Source organism: Topomyia yanbarensis, chromosome 3 (genome assembly GCF_030247195.1).
Source record: "Topomyia yanbarensis strain Yona2022 chromosome 3, ASM3024719v1, whole genome shotgun sequence".
Classification (NCBI taxonomy): Eukaryota; Metazoa; Arthropoda; class Insecta; order Diptera; family Culicidae; genus Topomyia; species Topomyia yanbarensis.
Genome location: NC_080672.1, coordinates 302,326,349 through 302,350,628, shown reverse-complemented (window position 1 = coordinate 302,350,628; position 24,280 = coordinate 302,326,349). Strand labels below are relative to the sequence as shown.

Below are 24,280 nucleotides of genomic sequence, written 5' to 3'. Positions count from 1 at the left end.
TCGCCTTTCTAACGTAGCATATTGTCGATAGCTAGCGGGTAACCCGTCGTCCCGGAAGGTCTTATACGCGGCGGCCTTCTCCGCGTACACGTCTGAGCACTCTTTGTCCCACCATGGATTAGGAGAGCGTTTTTGTATGTTCTCGCCGGGTACTAGCTTAGTCAGACCTTGATTCGCGCTATCGAGAATCAAGCCAGCCAAAAAGCTGTACTCTGCCTCCGGAGGAAGCTCTTGGGTAGATTCGATGTTGTCGGATATCGCGGCAGCATAGCTCTTCCAATCGATATTTCGTGTGAGGTCATTCGAAATATTGATTGGTTTTCTCCGTAGAGAATTCGATACCCAGCTTAATAGCCCAAGCAGACAAATTGTCCAAGGTATTCTGTAATGGTCCTTGTAGATCGACAGCTTTGGGTCCCGTTACAGAAACCACGCCATCGTCTGTAAGTTGCCTTAACGTGCAGGAATTGTCAAGACATTCATCAACTCGGACTCCGGATAAACGGAAATCGAATATCCAACGGTTTGAATATTCTGCACTCTCGTTAGTACTGTTTCGGTTTCGCAAACGCCGGGCCGTGCCCCAAAGAGTGCTCATCGATGTTTCTCTCGTTAGCCCGTAAACGAACCGGCGCCAGTAACTACGTTTCTGGGCTTTCATCAAACTCTTCAATCGCCTTTCTAACGTAGCATATTGTCGATAGCTAGCGGGTAACCCGTCGTCCCGGAAGGTCTTATACGCGGCGGCCTTCTCCGCGTACACGTCTGAGCACTCTTTGTCCCACCATGGATTAGGAGAGCGTTTTTGTATGTTCTCGCCGGGTACTAGCTTAGTCAGACCTTGATTCGCGCTATCGAGAATCAAGCCAGCCAAAAAGCTGTACTCTGCCTCCGGAGGAAGCTCTTGGGTAGATTCGATGTTGTCGGATATCGCGGCAGCATAGCTCTTCCAATCGATATTTCGTGTGAGGTCATACGAAATATTGATTGGTTTCAATGGCCTTGAACTGTTATTGATTGAGACTACGATCGGCAGATGGTCGCAGCCGTGGGGATCAGAAATTACTTTCTACGTACAATTTAACCGCAGCAATGTTGAGCAAAGGGACAAGTCTAAGGCGCTCGGGCGCGCTGGAGGAGCAAGAATCCGTGTGATTTCACCCGTGTACTTGCTTCGGTTTAGTTGCAACACTTCCAATAGATGTCACTTTCGGAGCCCCGTCAGGGACACCTTCTGGCCTTTACAAGGAACTTGAGGAGAGGAAATGTTCCTCCTCTTCCTATAACTTCTAGTCACCCTAGTAAATGTTCCCTCTTGTGGGTCACCAGCCTCGCCCTCGTCAGGAGGCAAGTGAGCATAGATGTTTGTTGAGGACGGTGGCGTAGCTTTATTTAGCATTTCTGCGAAAGAATGTTTGGATCATCCCGCAAGGGAACGTTTCAGTTTATCCCCGCGTAGTTTATACGCGTGGCATGCCGTATGTAGATTCTCTGCACAGTAAGGATACTTTTCGGCTTTCTTACTGCACGAATCATCTAGATGATTCTCCCCGCATTTTCCACAGCGGGCCTTATTGCTACAATGGTTGGCCGTGTGACCCAATTGTTTACACTTTGTGCAGTTCATGACCCACGGTACAAACAGACGCACAGGCAAACGAATCTTGTGTAAGAGGATGTAGTTCGGCAAAGCGGTACCAGCGAAGGTCACCCGATAAGAGTTTGATTGGGGATATGTTTTTGAACCATCCCCCGCACACGGTGTCTTTTTTTAACAACTTTATGCAAAAAAATTCAGCATCTCTGAAACTTCAGGATATGAAAGAATGGGCTTTCCCCTTTCATTTGAAACCAAAATCAAAATAATCCGTCGGGGGGTCTAGAGCAACTTTTTTTTTTGAAGTTTTTTTTCGTGAAAGCATAGATTTTACAATGGAACTAGTTCATATTTCTGCCCCTAGATGGTGTTTTAGACATTCGAACAACACTAAAAGTGAGAATCTGATAGATTATTTAATTGTCTACAACTTTGTTACCAACTAAAAACCGATTTAAAATTATCCCGAAAAGTAGTTTAATATTTTAACGAATTCTAAGTCTAAGTTAGTTTCACAGAAGACCTAGTGGTTTGTTAATTCACAAGCACTTTTTTTATTTGCCAAATAGTTGTGTTTAGTTCAATAGTGAATTCAGCGGAATTTGAGAGCTTGGAAAGTCATCTTTTAGCTGAAAATTATAATTCCCTGATACAGGGCACCATTCATATTTTTGGGATGAGAAGTTTAAGATAAGTTTTGACCAAACTAGTATGATATTAATATTCTTTTTCATGATGGTAAGTGATTCCTCCCGCAGAAACAGCCTTTTCAATTATGTATGCCATCTTTTTCATTTTTTCGATTGTTCTCAGGGATGACTGATAACTATTCTTACATGAATCTCCTACTCTGTTAGCATCTTCGTATAAAATTGACTTGTCCTGAACTTCAACCTTTATATTTGAACAAACTCAATGAAACTTTTAACGCACCATTGCAATATTTCGCAGATTTCATTGCAACGCTTGGTTCAAAACGCTGATTATCCGTTTTCAAAATTAACTCAATGTGACAAACAGTGAACAAAAAACTTTGAGTTTTTGGATCAAGAAAATTTTTTTTGGGATATATTCTAGGACTTTTAAGTATATAAGGTTATTGTTATACTCAAATCATATTTTGTTTTCAAAAGTAATACATATCGCATAATCTAGGATCAATTTAGTAACGATATATCGCATAATTGATAGGAAATGGCCGTAAAATCCAACTGCCACAACATGCTTTGCGGAGAAAATTTGAATAAATCATTTCACACTAGCCACTAATTTGGACAGTTACTGCTGTGGTTTGCGTTAAACTAGAAACGGTGTGTCCCAACATTTCGTCTTGAACGAAATTATAATAGCTGACTTAAGCGATCATAACCTAAATTATACGATGTATGGTCCTTTCTAAAACACCCGTGTAACATAACATAAATGTAAGCAAACCCTTGTAAGCAAGCAATACCTTCCGATGAATGGTAGTCCCTTCGAACCTATCGGGAAAGATTACTCTGTCAAACATCCTAATTTTCAGAAGTTCAATTAGAATTGTCAACGTAATGAATCCCGTCTAATATTTTTATGCCACTAAACCCAATTATTTTTTTTTGTAATATAATAAGTGCGAGAAAACATATTTCCAAATCACTAGGCCTCGTGTGAAACTATCTTAGATATAACTTTGTTAAAATCTTAAACAACTTTTCCGGATGATTTCAGATCAATTTTTAGTGGTCAACAAACTTGTAGACAATTAAATTTTCTATGCAATTCTCACTTTTAGTGTTGTTCGAATGTATAAAGCACCATCTAGGGACAGAAATATGAACTATCTCCAATAGTAAAACTTATATTGTTACGAAAAAACTTCAAAAAAAAAAGTTGCTCTGGACCCCCCGACGGATTATTTTGATCTTAGTTTCAAATGAAAGGAAAAAGCCCATTCTTTCATATTCCGAAGTTTCAGAGATGCTGAATTTTTTTGCATAAAATTGTTCTAATAAATACACCGTGCCGCAACTACTACTGAGTGCAAACGCTTGCACTCAAGTATTTTCACTGGCTGAAGTAAGCGGTCTCTAAAACGGCCAACCCCGTACTCCAGCAGATCCTCGCACGTCAAACTCTCATCGGTGACGACGCCTTCAGACTGTACCTTTACAGCTGGAATATACACGCTATAATCCCGCGTGAAGTGCTCACAGCAAGCAACATCGTTTGCCTGCTTTGAGTTGGCTAGCAACACTCTTATCTTGTCCGAGCGGACCTTTGACCTTCAATATACACAAAACATATTTCAACCATAGGGTCTGTTGATTAAACTATATAGCTGAAACTATATAGCTGAATATAAAATGGCGTTTAGAATCATATTCAAAAAGAAAATTGTATTTTTGACTGCAAATAGTAAGAATTATAAAAAAAATGTCAAAAGTTGTTGTTAGGAAAGCTTTTTTATTGAAAGCTTCTCCATGATCCAAATACACTAAAAAGGTTGCTTTTACGTCTTTAAAACGACAAACATTAAATTTTTGACATTTTTTGATGGGGTAACGCGAATAACTTTTAAAAAGAGCATAATTACACGAATTAATTGTTTTTGAAGTAGCAAAATTTCAAATATCTCGAAAACTATCGCATTTTGGAAGATTTTTGTTAAATGCATTTTGATTTTAAATGGTGCTTAGAATTATATTCTGTAATAAAATTACAATTTTGTATGTCAATTAGTATGAAATTTAAAAACATGTACGAAGTTATTGTTAGGAAAACTTTTTTACCGATTTTTTCTCCATCATGCAATCACATTCAAAATGTTTCTTTTCTCTTTAGGTTTTTGGTAACAAAATATAAAAAATTTAAAAAATGGGTTTTTTCGCAATTTAAATTTTTGTCATAAATTTTTGTTTTTTTGAAAAATGGCACAACATTTTTTTCAGTGTATATTTTTTTCGGACAGAAGTATTCATTCCCAGATAGTTTTGCTGTATAAAATACAGTAATCGAACATTGAAATTGAAATTCATGCACGTAGAAACGTTTACGCCGTTTTCAAAAATTACTCTTGTATCAAAATATTCCAATTGCCAGAGAATATCATGGAGATTCATACAGCGTACACACCTGCAAAGTTTCGTTCGAATCGACGATGGTCATATTTTGCGGTCGGCCGGTTTCTCATGGAATCCCAAGGATCAGCTCTAGAAGTTATTGCAATTAGTCTGATTGGATTCCGATGGAGCAGTGCTGCCAGGGACAGTTTACGTTGACGACGGAAAATGATTTTTCCATATATCTTCGTTATGGTGCAATATTATTGAAAACTAATAAAACTTATCAATTTTGACTGTCGTTGGCTACGTTTTCCACGTAAGTGGATTATTGTAATTATTCTAGGAGAATTGTATTAGAAGGTAAAAATTGACCAGCTTCTAGCACTGCCATGGAAGCACCTATCTTTATGAAAATAGGCTTTTCGTGTTTCTTGACCCAACCGTTTTCAAGGAAAAATAGTTTTGAAACCCTATATGCACTAGAAAAAAGTTGGGCATGAAAGGGTTAAGAAGATTCAGCGGTTTAGTCTTGGGCCGAAAGAAAACCACAAATGGACCAGTTGAGAGTTCTGGGTAGCATTTGGGCCGGGCGGAGCCTTAGGAGTTGTACCCGATTCAACTTCCATTTGACCATCCGGAGAGGGAACCATAGAAAACGTCAACGCACGGAGTCAGCGCCCGCGCATAGTGATGTCTTTTTTTACTTGATTAACGCAAATAATCGATTAATTTCTAAAATAATCGAAAAATCAATAATCGATTACAAGCTTTCGGAATAATCGAGCAAATCGAGTAGTTGCTATCAATTAATCGAGAGCATATTTAATAAAGGGTATGCGTTAAAAATGAAAGTAGCGGAACAAAAAATATGACAAGACTTCTCCAAATTTTTCAAAATGTTTCTAGCGACCTTTTTTTTCTTTTTTTTTGGTTGGCAAACTAAGATTTACTAAGTAATCGATTATTGATTTTAATCGATTATTTTGGTCGATTAATCGAATGAATTAATCAAGCTCTCAAAAATTATTCGATTAACGGATAATCGATTATTTGTGAAAATCAGACATCACTACCCGCGCAGACGGAAGAAAGCAATAAATGCGTTAGGGACCATCCATAAATGACGTAGCATTATATGGGGGAGGGGAGAGTTTTGTATTTTGTGATGATGTGTGACGACAGGGGGGTAGGGGGTCATGTCATGCTACGTAGCTTTTTAAAGGGGAATAGGGGTTGATCTGATGTCACGACAATCTTACCCGTTTCATCTAACTAACATCGTTTTTGATTTTTTTTAAATTTTTTACGGGGACAACGGAGTAGTGAGGGTTACCGTCAAGCTACGTAATTATCAGGGGGGTATATAGAATTTTGTGACGAAATGCTACGATGGGGGAGGGGAGTGTTAAAAATCACTCAAAAAATGCTACGTCATTTATGGATCATCCCTTATAAAAAACAAAAACCACTTAGCATTAAACTGATGTCCAACGACGAACTAATCCAGCTGATATAGCTGGCTATTGTTTAATCCTCACACGCGAACAAAAGACTGAGGACCGAACCGAACTGGCAAGATAACCTTGAATGCGGATTAGCACTTTTTTGTCGTTTTACACAGCATGGACTAGAAAAAAAAAACTTCAATCTCGATGGAGAGCTCGAAAACGAATGAAGTATATCCGATTCTGTACTGTTGCCAAACAAATTGTTTCATTTTCATTAAATGCTCTTTTCAGGTTACCATATGAGGATAAATATGTTCGAATATTTTAGATTTCGATGTACGTTTACCGATATTTCGGTATTTCCATTAGAAATAACGAAATAAGGCCATTACAAATCATTTTTAAAAATTATGTCCAAGTACAATTTTTTTTCTGAAGGGGGTGGCAAACAAAAAATAAATATTTATTTTTATTAAAATAAAAAAGTTAATTTTTTTTTTCATTTTACATTTTCCTGCGATCGTTCTCGTGGACGTTTCCGCAGGGTGATTTCGGATAGCGGGGTTGTTTTACTAAAGCAATTCAAGCAAACTTTATTGAATCAATCAAAAGTTCTTATAAGAAAGGGATGGTTAAGTTTTTCGATTTAAATAATTTTACGATCACTACAATTTCTAATAGCGGTTTAATCTGTTGCTAAATTCCCAATAAAAGCTTGAATGATCACTAAGAACTTAATATGAACATTAAGAAGTACTTTTAGGTATTATCCGAACTTTTGGTTGCTTGGATAGTTTTCGTACCGTTGTAGTGGCACATGGACCGACTTTACACAAAAAGTATGAAAATTGGTCAAAGATGACCCTGCTTGCTAACAATGTACAGAAACAGGATTGTAGCATTTTACATATGGACTGGCGAACTGACGAACGTACATTCTGTGCATACTACAATTTTTCGAGCTCTAGTGGAAACGGCAGGTTTGGTTTATTGCTTGTGTTTGAAAACTTGTAGATTTGTTTGTTTGGTACATGATAGTCATTTGGCTCTATTCCGTGTTAATCTTCAAAATACTTACATTTTCCCCCATCTTGTTGTGCAGTCATATGGATTTATGAAACGTATACGAATCATCAGTTCATATTTGCCTTTTTCATATAAGGAATGCAATCACTCTGAAACTCGACTTGTCAAACTAGACCCGGAGTGTCGAGTGTCATATATCACTAGATTCAGTTCTTCGATGTGAAAATGTCTATAAGTGTGTTTATTATAGTAAAGTTGAAAAGTTTCAAAAGTACATTGACAATGGCTGTGACTCACTTTCGTGCATAACCACTTAAAACAGTCCTTACTTTTCTTCCTTCCTTCTGCCTCACGAGACTGCATCAAAGCGTGGGGAGACTGATTCGGTCTTGAGATACAGTGAACTCAAAAAATAGCATGATCACTGGCACTACCTAGTGGTAGAGTTGAAAACTATTTGGTCTTTCACAGCTCTTGATCTTCCGAACAGGTTTTCCGAAGATAGATACCCTGTACAAGATAGAGATCACGAGATATTTCGATTTCGCTTGTTCCATTTACATGATTTTAACAATCTATTTCAGCTTTAATGATGGTACTTACGGTATGTCTTTGTATAAAATGATCATATATTGTCCAGGACAAATTATGACAAAATGATACAATAGAGCATACATTCGAGCCGTTTAGCTCCGAACACCTATTCGGTTAATCGCAGTTGGGAACTTCCGTGAGCCATTTGGCTCCCGTTTCTATGAGCCATTTAGTTCCTGTTTACGCGAGTCATCTCAGTGAGTCATTTATTCCACTGCGGCGGAATTTCTCCCGATACCGATGCCCGTTGCGTGAGTCATTTAGCTCCCAGTTTTGTCGCAATCTACTCGGATAGTCCATAAATCCTACTCAAATGGCCAACCAGTACTTGGCGATGTTGGTTCGGCGATACCGGATGAAGCGTAGCTTCTGCTTCGCTGATTCCGGCTCGCTGAAAACTCGACGACCAACCGCTGACACTTCACTCGATCTAGTTCCTGACGGTGTAACTAGTCTGCTCACGGACTTCAGTCCGGCGATTCCAGATGGTTCGTGGTGCCCGGTACACTGGCGCCTCAACCAAAGCTGTGGTTACTCTCATAGTCTTCCCCTTAGCACAATCGTCGTGTCTTTAAAAGTTCGAGTCGATGATATGTTCTCCGACCGCGATTTTCGCCTGTTGCTGTCTTTCGGCTGCTAGTCAACACCTGGTGGGTTACCTAAGAGCTCTAATTATACAGTGCATTCCATACCGGCCATCTAAGGAAACACACTGTGCACTTGCACTCATCGTAAGTGACAACATATGCAGTTAATCCAAGCAATCTTTGACTCTGCCTCTTTCAAGTTTCAACTGTCCTACAGGTAATGCGCGATTCCTTTCTAGACAACAGTTCAGACATTCACAAACACCAACTTTGTTTTATGATGGGCAATCGTCTCCGTGGCGAGTGCCTCCAGCTCTTCTAGTGATTCTCCGATTACTTAGAACACCACATTATCCGCGAAACCGAAAATCGTTACATCTCTGAGAAGGATCAGCTTCTCTTTCGGTGTCACTACGAGCACTCTAACTTCTTCTCCAAGGTCGGAATAACTTATACGTAAATCGGTAATCGTCGTATTAGAGCCGACGACCGTTTCTCGGTCTTCCATATCTCGGTATGGTACACGCCCTTGTTAGTACTACCATTGAGTTCGCATTTAGGTTGAAGAGAATGCCCCCAAATTTAAATTCTTCCACGTCCTTGTGAAAGATCGCTGTTTTCCACTTTCACTCGTAATTCAAACCGTGCCCGGTTACCAATGCTGTACCAGATCGCTTGATGGTCGCTGTGGGTATATCCTCGCACACTTTTCATCTTTCCTGTCATTCCAAGGTTACAAACATTAACATGGTTAATGGATTCCCGGCTCTCCCTGCGGTAAGTACTGATGGTACCTTTGTTTGTAAGATCTACATTTAGCTTTGCTAGAGCCTTCTTGATCGCTGATGGTCAGACAATGTCCTTTTGATTCCAGCGTCCTTCTCGACAATTTTTCAAGTTCCTAGTTCTTGGAATATTTCAGAATTAAAGTCTCTTCAATTCCTTGGAAAACGGCTAATTCGATTTTCACAAGCTTAGTCTTAAATGGAAGGTTTAGTAGCAGACTTTGATGTGGTGAAGTTCATACGAATCGCACATATGGGTGCGGAAATACGGTATGAACACTGCGATCCCATATTAAATCTTTAAATTTCAAAAGCCTTTCGGTAAATCTCATGCATATTGAATATTAAACCACAAATAAATCGCCAGGAGTCTTATGTGAATTCAGATTGTTTCCTTATAGAAATTATTTTAGAGTGCAACTACCGATCTTTATCGACGGCTCCTTCCTTCCGCGAACAGTCAACGTTTCGTTTGATGTTAGACTGGATCGACCATTTTATTCGGACGTCCTATCTACCATATTACCATATTGACAATTCTTGGTCAAAATAAAAAAAAAATCAAGGGATGGCAATTTCCAAAACTACTAGAATAGTTTTCAATGACGAGAAGCAAAACTCTATGAAAGCTATTGTTTTTTTATAAAAAGTGACATTTTTTTTAATTGAGGTTATTAAATAAAATAATTTGGCTCCTGATTTTTTCCAGCAAATTTTGAAGGGGGGGGGGTGACATAATTTTTAAAAAAGATTTGTGATGGCCTAATTGGTTTCAATATAACCTATCAGAAGATAGTCAAAATTGTACCATTTGTATTCACAGCCTAAAGTGTATTCTACTTCACTCCGGTTATGTGTCTGATATTACTCACCGATCTTTTTGTTCTGATTTTTTAAAACTCTCTTGGTCAAGTCTGCCCGCATTGAGGAGACTAGACAAAAAAATGATCACAAGAAAACTTTTAAAACTTTTGAAAAATTGAATTAAAAATTCTTCAAAAACTCATAAACACACACAATAACTTTGCACGTTATATCACAATAACTTTTGAGGGATTGAAGGCTTTTTTAAAGATTCATGCAGGTTTAGTTGAAAACCTGGTCAAGTGTCCCCATGTTCCCCTATATTGGCACAACTTCAGCCAAAAACATATTTCCATTATTTCCTTTGTTATTTCAAAAGTTATAGCAATATTTTCCTTTACATTTTTCCATAGTAACTAGCAAAGGCAATCGAAGTGGGTAGGGTTCACATATTGTCTAAATGGTGTGGTGTGAAATTTTTCACAAAATGAAGATTTTTGAGAATTAGATGAAACATTTTTGCTATGCCCTACTGTCGACCATCAACTCTTTTTAAACCCATTCAATACGACCCAAAGAAATCTCCGAGAACAACTGATTATCAACAAGGGTCGATTTTTGTAAATTTAGTGGAAGTACCTGCTATGATGAGTGATCAAAACCATGAAATGGCATAGAAACGAACATTGCTTTAGTGGTTTTGCAGCTGTTTTCTTCGTGAAATCGATAGCAATGGAATGCGATAATTTTCTCACTTCAAAACCACAGCTTCGGACACAGAAGTTTACACTAATCTATTTGTAATGCGAAACGGAAAACAATCAACTGCACTTGTTTGTTGTTTTCAAAATCAATAAAACAGTAGATTGCGATGAAATATCTAGCGAAATTCTCCTACTCGCCAAACCATCGAATTCGATTTGACCTAACGTGTAAGGTGAAACCAAGCCGTAAGCACCGCCCGGCAAAGCAAGTTAAACAAACGTGTGGTTGAAATTCACAATTCGTCCGCGGAAAAGTCGGTTCATTTTTTAATGGCCAGATGTCTATTTTTATCCGGTTTCGGTAGGCGGTAGGTAGTTCTCCTTTCTTCGCGAAGCAAATATTTACCCCTTGGCTATTATTTGAACAACCACTCCTACTACCGACTGCTCGTGGTTACTAGGGTTGAGTGAGAGACGAGCAACAATTAATATATATTAATACCATCATGATCCCGCCACAGAGACCGAAACAAACGCCAGCCCGCGTTGGACGATTGGTCAATGCAATCCATTCGCCTTGACAAGTGACAAGCTACACGAATCAGGAATTTACAACTATTAGAGAATATGTAATATTATTTTACCGTTCGGTTGAAACAATACAACCTGTTCTCGGCGAGCTCTCATCATGCACCACAACGCAACGGAGCCTGCCAGACTGTTCCGTCACTAACACTGACATCGTAAACTGATACATAGAATCAAATTGTTAGCCGGGTATTTTGCACACCGCGCAAATTACATCACATTGGGATGATTATTTTTAGTACCATCCAACATCGCACTGACACACTCAGCCACCTGCTTTCAGACACATCCACCCATTCGATATCATCGTTCACTCTGTATCCCCGCGACTGTGGTGCATTCATTTGCACTTTGTTGCACTTTGAAAGCGACAGAAAACAAAGGGTGCACAGCAGCTGTTGTTACCAAGTTATAAGAACTTAATGCTTTCTACCTCCCTACCGAGCGCTTAATACTGCTTTATCTCTGTTGTCTGTTACATCCTGTGTTCCTGACCATACACCAGATTGACTACACCCAAAAAACCTAACCACAGTTGCCACGCTTCGATTGGTTCAGCGAGAATTCACTTGTATCCTTCGCCCCGATCTTTTCGAGTACAGAAACTAACGCTATAATCCTTTCCGACCCACTCGCAGATAAGCCCGAATGCAAGAAATGCATTAAGGCTTTGCAGGAGCTGGAAAACATCGACGACGAAGCCGATGAATTGGACATTGGCTTCGTAAAGATCCACGATGAAGCTCTTGCTGAGGAGTATAACCTTGGACCACTGCCAAAGTTGGTGTACTACCGGCACCAGACTCCAATCGTGTACGAGCGTAAGTGCCCAAAACCACGTTGGCAATGTTTCGTCCTAGTCTAATCCCTTTTTCGGTCTGCAGACGAGCTTCAAAGAGAGGAGGATGTACTGGAATGGTTGATAGAGAACAAAGCCACCGGGGATGAAGACGACGTGATCGAGGAAGTCAACGCCAAAACCCTGAAAACTTTGATAGCAAACATCGACAATCTGGTCGTTTTGTTCTGTGAGATCCGAAACCCAAACTCTTTAAAGATATAATTAGATTAATAAAAGATTATCCATCGTAGATGATGAAGGAGACGAAGAGTCGGAAAAGGTGCTGCAAGAGTTGGAAAACATCGATGACGATTGCGCCAAGCATGGCATTCAGTTCGTGAGGATTGACGACGCGAAGGTGTCCAAGGAGTACGGCATCGATGACGTAAGTACGATCATGTCTACCTGTCATTCAGGTACTGAGTTCTAGCAAAACGTCTCGTACAGAAATTTGGGTTAAAAATAACACTCGTTTCGGTACCATACTTGTTGAGCGTAGAGTTTATTTATAGTTCCATCTCATCTCCGCTGCCAAGAACACATGCGTAGAAATGACCACATCAGCAGCGCATTCTGGTGCATGCCGTAAGAGCATACTCGCAAGTGCATTCCGATATCGTAAAGTCTATGGGCAGCTTCGGCTCCGGCCGTTGCTGCCCATTGTTTGACCGCAAAGCGACATATTTCATAATAAACGTAATTTCAATCAATTTACTACTTCCCGGTAATGTCTAATGTATTTGTGTGATTTGTTTTTCCAGATCCCGGCAATTGTCTATTTCGAGAAGGAGATTCCAAACGTCTACGATGACGATCTAAGCGACGAAGATGAGATCCTGAAATGGCTTCTGTCGCAACTGGAGAAAGACGAAATCGAGGATGTCACCGACGAAATGCTGGACAAACTCGTCAAAGAGGGCAAATCGGTCGCTGTTTTGTTCTGTAAATATATGCTACTTGTTTGTGGTGCAACGATTTACTGGAATGTTTTTTTTTTCTCGCTCGCATAGACGACAACAATGACAAGAAGTCGGAGAAGATCCTGAACGAACTGGAAAACATTGACGACGAGTGCGACCAGCTGGGTATCAACTTCGTCAAGATGGACAATATCGAGGAAGCTAAGGATTACGGCGTAACCAAGTTCCCCAAGCTTGTCTACTTCGAGCAGGGTGTTCCGACTGTGTTCGAGGGAGATATGGAGGACGAGGAAGAAGTGCTGGAATGGCTCGAACGTCAGACTAACTCGGATGAAATCGAAGACGTCACCGATGAAATGCTGGACATGATCGTCGAGAAAATGGCTCATGTCGCTGTGCTGTTCTACGATAAGGATTCCAAAGCCTCCCAGAAGGTACTAGCCGAGTTGGAAAACATCGACGACGAGTGTGACCAGAACGACATTGCCTTTGTCAAGATCGATGACGATAATGAGGCTCGTGAGTGGGGCATCGACGAACTGCCAACTATGGTAAGATTTTGTTTGAATTGCTTTGGAAGAGTTATCGACTGGAGCGGTTTCTTTGTTTTAGATCCTTTTCGAACGCGGCATTCCACACATATACGAAGGAGATCTGATGAAGGAAGAAGAGCTGTTGGGCTGGTTGGTGCATCAGAAGAGACATTCGGAAATTCCAGAAATTACCGATGAAATGAAGGACAAGCTAATGCGTACCTACGATCATGTTGCGATTATCTTCTGTAAGTTATCTATTTTAAGAGTCCAACTGATTCAAACACGGAATAAATCCGTTCATAAATTCATGAAAAATGAATCATGATTTCGAGAACTGAACGATGCAGGAAAACCGTGATAAAAACTCTGAAACCATGAATAATAAACCTCATATTCATAATTTCGGAATAAACAGCCGTCAGATAAACGATGTTCTTGATTTCAGAAGCTTATTAGCTTATTTCAGTCATGAGTTTGCTGACAGGGGCAGATCACTCTAAGAATGTATAACAAATTTGCATTAAATTGAAAAAAATGCATTTAATTTCCATTTTTGCATCAGCTTTGTTTAACAAACGTCCTACACTGATCCACTTTGTTCGACGTTTTGTTAAATGTAGGGCTAGTTTTTCTGTAGTGTTTTGACGTCTTACACGCAACGCAAACAACATTGCACGCAACGCAAAAACATTGCACGCAACGCAAAATACATTATGAATTTCTATTTTGATGGAAATAAATGTATTTAATTTCGCTGATTTTTAGAAATGCATCTGCCCCTAGGTTTGCTGTCGGATTTTTCTGTCAGAATACCGTGTTTTATGTTCATGATTTTAGGAACTCAGTCGTGATTTTCGTAATATCTATTCAAGTCATCATATTTTAGTCATGAGTAGAGTGGTTCATGTTCATGATTTTATGATCGCAGACACGATTTTTGATATTTTTTATCACGTGTAATATGATTATGATTTCAGGATGTTCGTAATATCTATTCACGTTATCGTGATATTTTAGTTACGAGTAGAGTGATTTATGTTCATGATTTTAGGATCTTTGCCAGGATTTCAGATATTTTTTGTCGCGAGTAGTGTGATTTACAATCATGATTTCAGGATCTTAGTCACGATTTTTCGAATTTAGATACACGTTATCGTGATATTTTATTCTTGAGTTTTGAATATGACACGTGGAGTGGTGATGAGTCACATTCTATTCATGATATTTGTAATTTCACTTCGCCCAATCGCGATATATCGGGATATCTTCTAAATATCACAACCACGTTTCATGATTTTGTTAAATTTTACACGAACACGACTGGTTTGTCGTAATAATTGTACTGAGCATCATGAACCAGTTCACGAATACATAAAGAATATTTTATGATTCGTGAACTAACTGTAAGAAAATATAGCTTTTACTAACCCAAAACAGAGAAATTCGGGAGCGAAATTCCCTAAGAATGCATGCTGACAAAATGATCGAATCGGAAGGAGGCAAAGTATGTACGCTTAACTGATTCCTGATGAAGTCGGTGTCCTCTCTGGTTCCGAACACGGAGATCCGCTGGTTCCGTAATTCCGATGAATGTAGACGACGACGTCCATTTTTTCCGTACAGGGCTCACACAGGGAAAACTAGGGCGCCTCGAAAGCCAGCAACTTCTGATTTCTCATCCGAGATACATGGCAGAAACGCGGCCGCTTCGAAATCCAACCACTTCTCGGAACAGTAAACTCTGAGAAGCGGCATACACGGAGGAAACGTGACCGTCTAGGAAGCCACACATCGTTTTCTTGCTCGACGGCACGCCCGGAATAAGCGTGGCATTTCCACCTTCATTCTTTGCCTAGACAGTTCTTATACAGCTCATTATTCGCTAACCTGAAGTCCGGGAAACGATCGCCTTCATTCTGCACTTTCTCCATTAGCTGTATGTACCACGAATCGTTAGAGTTCGCACCGCAGAAAGTAACCAATGACACCATGCGTGAGAGTGCGTCAAGTACTACGTTGATACTGCCTTTTCGGTACTTGTTATCGAAGTCGAATGCGTTTAGACGTAACAACCACCTGCTCATGATAGCGGTCGGATTCTTCATCGATCGCAGATAGCTAAGTGCTGAGTGTCGCAAAAAAACCGTGAACTTTACATCTTCCATGTAACGTCGAAACTTCTCGATGGCGCGGACGATGACGTTCCGTGACTGAGTATTTCCGTTCCGAAGAGGATAGCTTCTGCGAGAAGTAACAGATCCCTCTCCGTCAGTCTCCTGCGTCAGTATGGCTCCAATGGCAACATCGCTGACATCGCAAGCAATGGCAAACGGCATTGAATATTTCGGCATTGCCAACACCGGGACTGAAACCGACGCTGCTTTGAGCTTTAGGAATGCTTGCGCACTCCATCGAAACTTATTCTTTGTCTTCGTCTATTCCATTATTGGTATTGCCAGTCGTGAGAAATCCGATACGATCCGTCGGTACCAATTACGCATGTCGAGAACCCGTTGTACCTCCTTCCGGTACGTTGGAACTGGGAATTTCACCATGCTCTCGAACTTTTCTTCATCCACTTTTGTACGCTCTCGTTCAAAATGTACCCCAGGTATCTGATTTCTCGACGACAAAAGATGGATTCCTCTGGCGATATCGTCAAGTTTGCTTTCGATAATCGCTTAGCTATTTCTTCCAGCAATCTGATGTGTTCGTCAAACGTTTTGGAGCAGATTACGATGTCGTCCAGGTAGTGAAACACGTGTGGTTCCATATCTACGAACAAGTGTGTCATTGGTCGCGCCAGAGCTTGACTCACTGAACAGTGAATTCTGTCAACGGCCTGGATGCCGCCTGCAACGGTAACTGCCAGAATGCGTCCTTGAGATCGATGGACGAAATGTACTCACAGCCGCCGAGATTGTTGATGATCGACGAGATTTGTGAGATACGGCATCCCTCGCTCACGATTACCGAGTTTAAATGGCGAGCGTCCAGGCAGACCCGGTATTTCCCAGTTTTCTTCTTAACTGTCACCAGTGGGTTGTTCTACCGAGCTTCTTCTATAACATCCAGAGCAAGCATCCTCTCAATCTCGGGGTTTACTTCTGCTTACACATATAGTCATTAAATAGTGTCGCTACTTGCGTGGAGGTGCATCTCCTACGTCTATTCGGTGCTCATACATCGTCGTCCTACCCAGCCTGCCCTCCTGCTAACGTCTCTTTAAGCTGCCTGTATTGTTCTACACTCAGGACATTCATCGGTTCATTTTTTTTCAGCTCAGACTCATCCAGCTCCGTTTCCATACTGCAGCATGTTACTTTTACTTCGAGCTTGTCCTAAAAGTTCATGCCCAGGATCAGGCAATCCGGAATTTTCGGGACCAGCAGTAGTGGGATGGTCTCTTTCCGGTTGTTAAAAACTATCGGCACTAGAACGAAATATGAAATCTTGTGCTGCGTGCCGTCCGCTGTTTTGATGCCACCAATCACGTTTCCTTTGCACAGACTTAGCTGTTCGACGATCTTTACATTGTTGCTACCTAGCAGTGAGTAGTTCGCCCCGCTAGCTAGCAGCGCTATCATTTATTGCCCAGTACGCAAATGAGCATGATGGCGGTTATCTAGTCCAGGATTAATGATGATTATGTTTCGTAGTCCTGTTTCGGTGATAACGGAGAGGTTTTCTATTGGTTGTGGAGATTCATTACCCTCTATTGCAGATTTTCCACGATGACGGTTTTCCGCATCTGTCCGGCACGTGATACAGCTGCGTGGAGAGTAACCCTTGCGTCCGCAACGATAGCAGAAAATGGTTGCCTATGGTTTTTGCCCGATCCATTAAACGATGTTCTTCCTAATCGCATTTCCAGCACATCATCCCCGCCCGTCTCTGGTCTGGCGGTTCTTGTCTGTGCTCTCTGGCTGGGTATTGCTCGTGTCGTGCCGGGTTCTGCGGTGCCTGCAACTCTCGAGAAAGGTGTTGCACGGGCAGAAGCTGCTATTTCTGCGCTGGTTTCTGGTTGCTGTACTGGCGCTGTGTGAATGGTTGTGGTGCGTACTCTCTGTGCTGCTGTGAGGCGTTCGCCCTCTCCAGTGCGCTAACCTGCTCCGTAAACTGGTCAATCTTCAGCTGCCAGTATCCCTCATCGTGTTGCATTGCCGGTGCTGGTCTTTGGGCAACAATGGGTGTTCCGAAACTAGGCTCTAAAAGTGCACTGAGCGGAATTGGAATTCTACGTAACCTGTCCTCCACCATTTCCTGTATAGTGTGTGGTCTGGCTGCGGTCACGATCGCTGCATAATCGGCGTCCATGTTTTTCTTCACAATGAAAACCTGTCTTCCTCGCACATAGGAGCCGTAACGAACCGAAATAGTTCAGCAATGTCCCGCTGATACTTCGAAAATGCCTCGTTGGGTCCTTGAAATCGGAAGCAAGCCTTAAGGCGCAAAAGCTGGCCAAGAATTCCTTCCATATCTCCCGGAATGTGTGCTGCGCCATAGCTCGTGCATACCAATCCAGAGCATCTTTCTGCAACAGATGCTTGATCAATGCCAATAAGGCGTCGTCGTTCATCCCCTCCGATCTGGCGAATTTTTCAACTCGGTCCAGGAATATGTTCAGCGACGTTGTGTCGATCTCTCCACTGCATTCGTTGTGCGCCTATTGTCGCTGCGATCACTTGTTAGTCTGTTGTCTCTCTGCAGTAGATGATGAAGTAAACCGTCGCTGAGCTGGTCGTGCTATTCAAATACGTTTCGGTTTCCTCTCGTGCCGCTCGCTGTTCCTGCTCGGTCGTTGCGTTCTGATTTGCATTGATTTTCGATCAGATTCCAGCCGACTCTCTTCTCTTCTTGCTGATCCTCGAAGCGCGAACTATCCCACCACACGTGATTGTGGAGACTCCTAGGAATCGGGGGAATATCCAGTGGTGATGGAGTGTAATGTGACTCTGTCGTGTTGCACCTGTGATCACGACTACTGAAGCATATGTCGGAGAATTCCAACCCGAGAGCACCTTGCCTTCGGCTCGCAGATAGTAACGAACTGGATGTCAGGAGCGTTGTATGCAGAATGCTTCTTGTATTAAGCTCTCGCGACGCGTCCTGTCCAGTCGCCCTGGTACCGTGCGTCGTCATCTTGAGTCGGATCGTTACCGTCTGCTGGCAGCTGGCAATTAATCTTTGGAACCGCCCCTCCTGCACTTCCATAGCCTACTACACTCACTGGATTGGTTAAAGCACTGTTCACGTCACTGATTAACATTCTGCAAAGCGCATCGAGAGATATGTGCGCGTGTGCGAGGAAACCCGGTGGCTTAAGACATGCCAACCTGCTCCTGTAATGTACGATACGAGTAGCGACCGTAATTGACATAAATTTTTCTTATCGGGGCACTGAAGAGTAGGTGATCTCTTCGTCATTTAGATGGGTGTAATCAATCCTAAAATGTTCTTAACGGGTCAGAATCCAAATAAACTTAGTTGCTACCACAAATCTTAAACGTTAACTTAATTTACTAATTGGCTCAAAACAAGCATGCTTAATTTAACGTGGGATGTCAGGTGGGCGCCAGTGTAAGAAAATATAACTTTTGCTAACCCAAAACAGAGAAATACGGAAGTGAAATCCCCTAAGAATACATGCTAACAAACTGCTCGAATCGGAAGGAAGCAAAGTGTGTACGCTTACCTCATTCCTTCTAACGTCGGTTCCGAACGCAGAGATCCGGTTCCGTAATTCCGACGAAAGCCGACGACTTCTGTTTTTTCCTTATAAGGCACACACAGGGGAGCCAAAAACATATACTTTTTTCTCTTGTAACTTCCCTCCTTTTTCTTTTTCTTTTATTGCTTCCGCTTTCTGACATTGACGTTTGTCAGATCGACATTGACGCTTGTCGGATAGGTCGAATCGTTCGCCCTCTGGTTGTCGATCCCGCGCGTAGACTCTAATCATCGATTAATTAAGATTGAGCCAACAAATATTGAACTTGACTGTAACATAATTCACGAGCACGAATGGCAAGTCGTGACTATTGCACTAGAAATCTTGAACGAGTTCACGTATAATTGAATAATATTTTACGATTTCCGATTTACGAATAATATTTTACTATTTCACGAGCACGAATGGTAAGTAGTGATTATTACACCCAGGTTTTTTTTACGCGGGGGATACGTACCGCGTAAAAAAAACCGCGTTAATTGGAAAATCCGCGTAAAAAAACCGCGTTAAGTGGAAAATCCGCGTAAAAAAACCGCGTTAATTTGAAAATCCGCGTAAAAAACCGAGTTAATTCGAAAATCCGCGCAAAAAGCTCTCAGCAAAAGACTTAGAATATTTTTGGAAGTTTTTTTTTTGCACGGATTTCGCAATTAACACGGTTTTTGCAAAAAATATTCTAAGCCCTTTTGAATGCAAAAGACTTAGAAGATTTTCGGAAAGATGGAAGAGACGGGTCTGGAAGATTCCTTATGGCCCGCACCCCAACAATATGGATATTTTCGGAATGGTCTTGAAGAGTAGGTGCCAGAAATTGATTTTTGACGCCATTTTGAAATCAAAGATGGCGACTTCCGTTTTAGTGAAATTCGCTATAACCCGATCAATATGGGTATTTTCGGAATGGTCTTGAGGAGTAGGTGCCAGAAATTGATTTTTGACGTAATTTTGAAATCAAAGATGGCGACTTCCGGTTTAGCGAAATTCGCTGTAACTCAATCAATATGGGTATTTTCGAAATGGTCTTGAGGAGTAAGTGCCAGAAATTGATTTTCGACGTCATTTTGAAATCAAAGATGGCGACTTCCAATTTAGCGAAATTCGCTATAACCCAATCAATATGGGTATTTTTGGAATGGTCTTGAAGAGTAGGTACCAGAAATTGATCTTTGACGCCATTTTGAAATCAAAGATGGCGACTTCCGGTTTAGCGAAATTCGGGTAGGTGCCAGAAATAAATAAATCTGCACCTTCCCCGCAAGGTTTTCCATGAAAATAGATTTTTGGAGCCATTTTCAAATCCCAAATGGCGGCTTCCGGTTTCGCGAGATTCTCTGCAACTCAATCAACATGAGTATTTTCGGAATGGTTTTGACGAGTAGCAGACAAACGTCGATTTTTGTCGTCATTTTAAAATTCTAGATGGCGACTTCCGAAATTCTCGCATGAAAAATTTGGGCAATCATCAAACCATCCTCAAATATAAGATCTAATCATAAACCAGCAAAATGCAAAATATTTTTATGTGTTCATCCAGGAAAGTGCGGTGAGAATGGAAGAGAGAGAAAAGAAAGAGACGCATGTGGTGTGAGTTGGGGGTTTGAATTTATTTAAATTAAACATACAGCAATGTTTGGATTATATCACGCCTAGTTATATATATATATATATATATATATATATATATATATATATATATATATATATATATATATATATATATATATATATATATATATATATATATATATATATATATATATATATATATATATATATATATATATATATATATATATATATATATATATATATATATATATATATATATATATATATATATATATATATATATATATATATATATATATATATATATATAGTGATGTATGTAAATATGAATAAAACAATACATAATTACATGTATATATATTCACTTGTATATATGGGTCACACCACGCGAAGTGATAAAAAAAAGATGCAAACTTGAAATCGACCTTCACGGATTTGAACAAAATTTGGAGAAATTGTTCATCTAGGGCCAATATATAAAAACCCAAATTTTTGTGTCAATTGAACCACCCCTCGGGTCATGGGAGCACCCCCCGTTTTGGAAAATTGCCAAAACCCTTAATTTTCTTTTGATCATATCTCCGGTTCTATTTACTCTATTTAGATGGCTTTTGAAGAAAATTGTTCAAGGAGTCTATAAAAAATATTATTTTTTGCCGACAGTGTTGCCAACTATGCATTTTTTTCAGTTAAATATTAAAAGTTAATTTTTCTCTCAATACGTATATTTTAATTTTGAAAATTTTAATGCCATCGCGTTCCTCAGACATTTTTACATAAAAAATACTTATCGTCCCAATATAATATGAGCGCATCCTGAGATATACCGTTTTGAAGGGAAAAACTCCGATTTTCTCATATAAAAATCCATTTTTATTGGCCAAAATTGAGAAAATCTTCAAACTGTCATAAAAATCGACCCTGATCTGCTAGAAGCAAACCAAATACGTAGTTTTTCATCATTTCTCGTCTACTTCACGAAAAATTATGTTTGAACTCAGAATACTCAAGTTGGTTTTCTAGTGTTGCGCGCTTGCGATTTTATATGAGAAATTGCGGTTTTTTTCCTTCAAAACGGTGTATCTCAGGATGCGCTCATATTATACTGGGATGATAAGTGTTTTTTATGTAAAAATGTCTGAGGAACGCGATGGCATTAAAATTTTTAAAATTAAAATATACGTATTAAGAGAAAAATTAACTTTTAATATTTAACTGAAAAAATTGTATAGTTGGCAACACTGTCGGCAAAAAATAATATTTTTTATAGACTCCTTGAACAATTTTCTTCAAAAGCCACCTAGTGGTTTGATTCTAGAGTAAATAGAACCGGAGATATGATCAAAAAAAAATCAAGGGTTTTGGCAATTTGCCAAAACGGGGGGTGCTCCCATGACCCGAGGGGTGGTTCAATTGTCACAAAAATTTGGGTTTTTATATATTGGCCCTAGATGAACAATTCCTCTAAATTTTGTTCAAATCCGTGGAGGTCGATTACACGTGCCTTGATCACTTCGCATGGAATGACCCATATACATACTGATTTACATATGCATACTAAGATACTTACATATAAATATGTATACACACAGATACATGCATACATATATGTATATATATAAGCGTGATATAATCGAAACATTACTGTATTGCTTAAATTTAGGTAAATTCAACTGTTTAATTAAAACTATTTGTACTACAACTTCAACTTCCAAAAATACCAATATTGATTGGGTTATAGTGAATGTGGCTAACCCGGAAGTCACCATCTTGGAATTCAAAATGGCGTCAAACATCGATCTTTGTCTACTACTCGTCAAGATCATTCCGAAAATACCCATATTGATTGAGTTATAGTGAATGTGGCTGATCCGGAAGTCGCCATCTTGGAATTCAAAATGGCATCAAACATCGATCTTTGTCTACTACTCGCCAAGACTATTCCGAAAATACCCATATTGATTGGGCTATAGCGAATTTCACTAAACCGGAAGTCGCCATCTTTGATTTCAAAATGGCGTCAAAAATCAATTTCTGGCACCTACTCCTCAAGACCATTCCGAAAATACCTATATTGATCGGGTTATAGCGAATTTCACTAAACCGGAGGTCGCCATCTTGGATTTCAAAATGACGCCAAAAATCAATTTCTGGCACCTACTCTTCAAGACCATTCCGAAATTACCCATATCGTTGGGGTGCGGGCCATAAGGAATCTTCCAGACCCGTCTCTTCCATCTTCCCGAAAATCTTCATAGTCTTTTGCATACAAAAGGACTTAGAATATTTTTTGCAAAAACCGTGTTAATGGCGAAATCAGCGCAAAATAAAAACTGCCAAGATTCTTCTAAGTTCTTTGCATTTAAAAGGATTTAGAAATTTTTTTCAGAAAAAAATCTAAGTCTTTTGCATTTAAAAGGACTTAGAATATTTTTGCAAAAACCGCGTTAATTGGAAAATCCGCGTAAAAAAACCGCGTTAATTGGAAAATCCGCGTAAAAAAACCTCGTAAAAAAACCGGGTAAAAAAAACCTGGGTGTATAGGGCAACAAAAATAAAATGAAATAACTTCTTAAGAAGAAAAAAAATTACGTTCCAAAAACTCATTCTGCTTACTCACAGCTGTCGATTGGCGCATCATGTATTTTATTTGTTGTGCCATGTGAAATCGTGTGCGTAGCCACAAGCCGCTGAACGGTGGTTGATGGAATAGTCGATCCGAATAGCCCCGTACGCTTATTTCGCACAAAAGTGGTGAGCGTCTTGAAAATATCTGTTTTCACCCAAACAAAAATGATTCCATAAAATAAGAGCCTAAAGTTTCTCTTACCTGTTATTTTTTCACTTTTATTTGTTGCCTTAATCACATTTTTACCATTATAATGATTTTTGTTTTGAGGAGGGCAAAAAAATGAAACACGTTGTATCTCCTTTCTAAAAGAACCAGAGAATTAGATTCGGCTGTGAAAATTCATGTTTTAGAATAGCAGTTCCACGAATTTGTTCGACAGTCAGAAAGTGTTACGATTTTCTGAGAAATCGAGAGGATCCGAATTACCCCCACGGTCTTAATAGCCCCGGGTTCCCCTGCTAGGAATCATGAACCACTTCACGATTACATAAATAATACTTGATGATTTTGTGAACTATTTCATATATTAGGAATCATGAATTATTGCACGGTAATGATTTTGTGAACTAATGTTCCAAGATCTTTGAATAAAATCATCAGTCAACCGCTGGTTTTATAAATAATGTTCATAAAGTTGTAAGCTAGTTTACGTACAGAAAATAAATTAGTTAATATAAAAAAAATTAGTGATAATCGCGACTGAAGTTCACAAAACAAAAACAAAGATTTCCACTAATAAAAGCATTAAGCAGGCGTTACTGAAGGGAAATTAAGCATAACTAAAAACACACCATTATTGTTTGGTCCTATTTTCGTAACGTAAAAACGAGATTGTTTCAGAATTCATGGCACTTTATGCAGGATTTTGGTAACAATT

The 24,280-nt window shown here is 39.8% G+C and overlaps 1 protein-coding gene across 7 annotated transcripts in view; it reads left to right on the top strand.

The window, feature by feature from the left end:
* LOC131690704 (uncharacterized) overlaps positions 1-24,280 on the top strand; it is a 142,657-nt gene that overhangs the window by 55,958 nt on the left and 62,419 nt on the right. For 6 of the 7 annotated variants that reach the window (XM_058976643.1, XM_058976640.1, XM_058976644.1 and 3 more), the window contains 6 exons: positions 11,813-11,995; positions 12,059-12,202; positions 12,267-12,400; positions 12,777-12,957; positions 13,026-13,486; positions 13,548-13,716. In XM_058976643.1, coding sequence (XP_058832626.1) covers positions 11,813-11,995; positions 12,059-12,202; positions 12,267-12,400; positions 12,777-12,957; positions 13,026-13,486; positions 13,548-13,716 — 1,272 coding nt within the window. Of the gene's footprint in view, positions 1-11,812; positions 11,996-12,058; positions 12,203-12,266; positions 12,401-12,598; positions 12,712-12,776; positions 12,958-13,025; positions 13,487-13,547; positions 13,717-24,280 lie in introns of those variants that run through there. The other variant, XM_058976645.1, reaches the window with a different exon arrangement.